The sequence below is a fragment of the Halyomorpha halys genome, unplaced genomic scaffold (genome assembly GCF_000696795.3).
Source record: "Halyomorpha halys isolate HHAL.00 unplaced genomic scaffold, Hhal_1.1 Scaffold1799.1, whole genome shotgun sequence".
Taxonomy (NCBI): domain Eukaryota; kingdom Metazoa; phylum Arthropoda; class Insecta; order Hemiptera; family Pentatomidae; genus Halyomorpha; species Halyomorpha halys.
In genome coordinates, this window is record NW_027115771.1 from 57,355 (window position 1) to 63,173 (window position 5,819).

Here is a 5,819-nt window from a genome sequence, read left to right on the forward strand (position 1 = left end):
AAGATTATGCGATACACATTACAATATAAACTTTTATGTTTTCATATTATTATATTAAAATATTAGTTTTTTAGCTAACCAATCAACGTTACAAACGTTTATTTTATAATTCTGAAAGATCAAAGTTGTTTTGCAGAAATGTTAGGCATGTCTTCAAACTACTTTACTACATCTGGATCATCTTTAAGCATCTTTCTTAAGTTGTTGTTATTAGTTCATTGTTTCCAACTAATAGGTGGTGTTTCAATTTTAGTTGTCAAACTTCGTATATTGACAGGAGTTCAATATTTGTTTTACCAGTTTTATTATTTTTTAGCGGCTTGATTAAATTGTTTCATAAATTTAACTTATTTTTATTGCAATGATACTACATTCTTGAATTTCTAATTTGAATTTGTATTAATGGCTTCAAGTTTTTTAAATCAACCTGGGGAATGGGAATTATTTATTCCTGAAGTTATTGAAATTGATTGTATAACGTTTTACAAAATAAATGTAAAAATTGGTGTTGTTAAATGGACAGTTCAACGTAGATATACAGATTTTTCTGACTTGCATAAAACATTAGTTCTTAATCATGGAGTTTCAAAGGAAACACTTCCAAGAAAATTATTTTGTATACTTAGAAATGACAAATTTATTGAATCCAGAAGATTAGGCTTGCAAAAGTATATTAATGATGTATTGAGATACCTATCTAACACTATGCCTCCAGTACTTGTTAGTTTTTTAGAAATGGATAAATATGATTTATGGTTCCTGTTGAAAGATCTTTCCAATAGAATTAAAATGAATGGATGGATAGAAAATCCACCAATTGCTTGTGAAATTAGCATTATAGAGGTAATTTGTTTTCCCATACTAAGACATTCATTATAAGTAACATTATTGAGGTACTTTGTTTTACCCAATTATGACATTTATTTAAGTACCAACTCTATAATCAACATAATAATTGTAGTATAATTACTATTCATCCTTATCAGGATTAGTTCTGGCTATTAAAGTTGGATCTGTGTAGTGAATTCTGTCATCATTTCTGAATTTAAATTAACTTTTGTTATTAATGTATTAGTAGTCTCCTTGATGTCGCCACATATTCAAGAATGTAGTGGACAAAATATATCAACACCCTGTTGCTTTCAAATTAATCTACAGGTTGACCATGGCCAGACTAGCAAAACTTCCCTGGGTAGAATTAACTCTTATACTTATTCAAGAACTATATTGTTATAGGGGAATGTATAAAGGATTAGGGGATAACATATGCAGGATTGTCTGTTCCATTTATGTGTGGAAACAGTTTGAAGGCATGCAATTAGGCCTCAAAGGATCTTCAGATTCTTAGCTGTATGAGATATTTTGGCTCTGCCCTTTACAATCAAGGTAGTTGTAAACAAGATTAAGCTGGTTAGAGGATCTGTTTATATGTCATCTATGACCCAGATCCTTATTATCACTGTTAATTTTTATTTATCTCCAGAGAAACAGACTTTCTACTCTTGGGGCACAGATGTACTTGAAGAGAGTGATGAGAGATAAAGAAGAGAAAGAAATGGGGGCGTATACACTAAGTTGACCTCTAGTTAAATTACTAACATTTGTAAAGACTGGAAGGTCACACAAGACATTGCACTGATCATATGATGATCTTATTTTGTTTTAATTAAATAATAATAATTTTTATAAATTTTTAATCTTGTTTATTAAATGGTTTAAAACAGTTTATATTAATCAGATTGAATAAATAATTTATTTTAGAAAAGTGTTAACAGAATGTCTTTCAAACAATTTTTAATATAAATGGAATTTGGCCCGGGTGCGGTAAAATTAAACTCATAGTAATATTTTGTTTTATTATTTTAAACAAATAGTAATATTTTGTACTATTTTTATTTGAGCCAACGTTTCTCCCCACATTTGTTAGGGCTATAAAAGATACAAACACTTAACATTAGATAAAAAAGTAAATGGAAAATTACAAGGGTATTCAGTTAAACGAAAAAATTAAATAAGAAAAATTAAAGGTTATAAACAACAAATAAAAATGGAGATAGTAACAGATAAAGAGAAGAAATATTAAAGAAAGTAAAAAAAAAAAAAAGTCTTATCTCTGAGTCCATTTACATAAATTTAACGGAGAATGCCGTGAATCATTAAGTTGATAAAGACTGCTCTGACATACCTGCCATGTCAGAAGCCCACTTTCCTGTCATATCTTTTATTCTGGTTTTATATACTAAATTCTCACCCCATACTTAATTTAATCATATTTTTAATTTATATTCATGTGTTACCAGCTTAAGTATACTTATATTAATTATTAATTTTTCTATTATATAATTTACATACCACTTTATCCCTACTCACTTGGTATATTGTATTTGTTAATCACTTATATTTATTGTATCCCATTAGTTTAACTTTATTTCTTCTTTGTTTTCTATCCATGTAAATTTAAATTTTTTTTTAAAATATTTCTCCTCCTCTATTATGTGTATCATTTATTGTTTACCTAATTTTAATATTTTCTACACTGTTTACTTTAAAATTATTTCCAAATGTGACGTAGTTAACTGCCATCCCCACTCATCCTAATACTAACGGTTCACTCTGACTTTGACTTCCGTCAAAACAGGTATAACTTCTGTTTCTTTCATTTTCTTCCTTCTTTTATTTTTTTATTGATTTTATTCTTATCCCTTTTCACCTCTTTATTTGTACTTTCTTTAATATTTGTTCTTTTTATCTGTTACTATTTCCGTTTTTATTTATTGTTAATAACCATTAATTTTAATTATTTAATTTTTACGTTTCATTGTATACCCTTGTAATTTTCCATTTACTTTTTTATCTTATGTTAAGTGTTTGTATCTTTTTCAGCCCTGCAATGTGGGGCGAAACGTTGGCTGAAATAAAAATAGTACAAAATATTACTATTTGAGTTTAATTTGACTGCACCCGGTCCAAATTCCATTTATTGATTCACATGGTCAATCAGCAATCTTCCCATTTTTAATATATTATTTTAAAATCTGTATGAATTATTAATTTTAATAAAACTTCCTAGGAAGTTGAAGACAAAATTTAATTTAAAAAAAAAAAAAAGATTCTCTTTGAGGAAAAGGCCAGAATAATTTATATGGCTGCTCTGAAGCTTAGAAACTATATTCATTATGATTTAGAAATTAAAACTGAGAGAAAATTATGTATAAGGCTAGAGTTGGTATGAAAATTCTTACTATAGGAATAACAGGTCCAGGTCCAGGTCCATTTGTTTATTCTAGGATTGGCAAAAAGGACTTACAAGAATGTGAGTTCTTTTAATTGGGGTTCAATAATGAGGCACACAGAAAGGAAAAAAAATGTTTTATTTTGCTGCAAAAAAAATTTCCAGCAAACCCGGCCTCCAAGCTGCAATGCAATTCATCTCCTCTTGTTGCAGATGCTCCACTTCGCCCCAAAGACACCAGCAACTACTGGACTGCAAGGCCAAGTAGAACCCCTCTCAAGAAATAGAATAACCGGAGAAACAAAAGAAAAAATGATGAAAAGATAATTGAAATTGAATAACTTTATAGAAAATATCAAGTTACATTAGAATAGAGAAAATTGATTTATTATGCATTTCACAAAAGAAAACTTAGAATGGCAGCATACACGATATGAAAATCTCTGATCTAAAGTTTGACTCACACTACCTAGTGCATGAACTCTGCACCGACGAATTCCTTGTTCCAGCTCAAAAAAATTCTTGTATCTGGTTTTGCTCTCATGATGTCTCACTACTAGAGTTCTTCCCTCCCCCTCCCACCTTTAATAGAATCTTACCTAGAATCATGACCTCAAATAATTACCCTTAACTTTCCTAAAGATAAATTATCTATTGTTTCAATATGTTAATATGTATGTATATTTATTTATTTTTTATCAATACTATAATATTAGTCTTATAGTATTTTGAGTACTCGTTCATGGTGCTGAATGATGTGCTATTTTCATTATTTCGCTGTGATATCTAATAGATTAAAAAGGAAGGAACATTATGTAATTTTGTTTGATTTATTTTTATTACCTTATTTTTATTTTTATTTTTTATTTTTATAGGCAAGCACTATTAGCGAAAGACTTAAACTCCCAAGTCCTCCTGCTGGTATATTAAATAGTCAAGAAGAATTCAGTACAGTTTTAGAATTTTGTGGGTTTTTAAAACAAGTATGCATTAAAGGGGAAAGTAATGAATTCTTTAGAACAAGCAACATCAGTAATCAACAATTAACATTTGAATTATCGAGTTTTAAATGTCTTGATTATCTTATATTATCCAATCTATGCATCACCAACTTGAGGAAAGCTGATGAAGCTAGACGCCAGATTAAATGTTTGACAGTGAATAATTGTAATATAGAGAGATTAGCAGAGATATTACTATGTGATCATTTGCACTTAGACTGGAAACAGATTCGTTCTATTCAAGTGTGGAATACATTAGAAAAACTTGATGTACAGCATAACAATATTATTGACATTGGTATGTACAATTTATTATACTCTATTTTATTATTTATTTATTTTTTTAATGAAGCTTGTAAATCCACATCCTTTTACTATTTTTGAGAAAAATAATGCGTATTGACATGTATATAATATTGTGGTTATTGTTTAATCGACTAATGATTGATAAATTAATACGTTAATTTACAAATATTTATTATTTTGCCTTTTATTTACAATTTTTGTCACACAATAAACAAAGTTCGGGGCAACCTGACTATAAAAACTCTTATATCATGAAGAAGCTTCTCACCAAAAATAACTACCCTGAAGACAAAGTCGAGCGATCAGATTCCAGGGTGCCTGACAGTGAAAAGCTGAAACATGGTGAATCCTAACACCACAAGTACCCTACACAGAAGTTCAGACCCAAAAACAAGTACTATTTTGGAACATACAACATAAACTCCCTAACTCAGGTAGGAAAATTGAAACAGCTCACAACAGAACTACTAGACTAAAAATATCAGTAATGGGCCTACAAGAAACCAGGTATACAGACACAAAAAACATAGAGTCGGATGGTTTTAGAATCTTCAAGGGACCCCCAGGCAAGAAGATAATGAGAGGGATGCCGACCCCCCAGGCAAGAAGATAATGAGAGGGATGCCTCAACTTGGGATGGCATTTGTTGTGGATAAAAAATTCCTGAACACAGTAGTGGAATTCATGGGAGTAAGTTCCGGGTTGTCATTACTTACAATAAAAGCCACCAACAAAAAATACACTATCATAAATGCACATGCCCCCATAAATGAAGATAATAAGAAAAACCCAGAGAAAGTGGAACAATTCTGGGAAATGTTGGAAAAAGAGATAATATAAATCACCAAAAAACATGTAAAAATCCTCCTTGGTGATTTCAACGCGCAAATAGGGAAAGAAAAAAAATACAAGAATATAGTTGGGGAGTATCCAGCACACAAATGAACAATACCACAAAAGAGTGGTGATAGATTACAGGAAGCTGAACGAGAATACCATTGATGAAAAGTATCCAATCCCCAGATTTGAAGACATTTTAGACATGCTGGGCGGTGCGACAGTATTCAGCACACTGGATTTGAAGGCTGGGATTTGGTGAATTATCATCAAATTAAGATGCACCCTAATGATCAACATAAGACGGCATTCACTTTTGAAAGGGGTCACTATGAGTTTACAAGGATGCTGTTTGGCCTCAAAAATGCCCCCATAACCTTTCAGCGCCTGATGGACGAGTTTCTGAGAGGAATTGACGAATCCGTTTGTCAGATTTACATGGA

The 5,819-nt window shown here is 30.6% G+C and overlaps 1 protein-coding gene across 1 annotated transcript in view; it reads left to right on the forward strand.

Moving 5' to 3' along the window:
• Positions 1-221: 221 nt before the first annotated feature.
• The window catches only part of LOC106690662 (nischarin), a 15,508-nt gene continuing 9,910 nt past the window's right edge, over positions 222-5,819 (forward strand). Inside the window, exons 1-2 of the mRNA XM_014436171.3 lie at positions 222-843; positions 4,108-4,531. Of these exons, the coding sequence (XP_014291657.1) occupies positions 403-843; positions 4,108-4,531 (865 nt within the window). The 5' untranslated portion in view covers positions 222-402. The remainder of the gene's footprint in view (positions 844-4,107; positions 4,532-5,819) is intronic.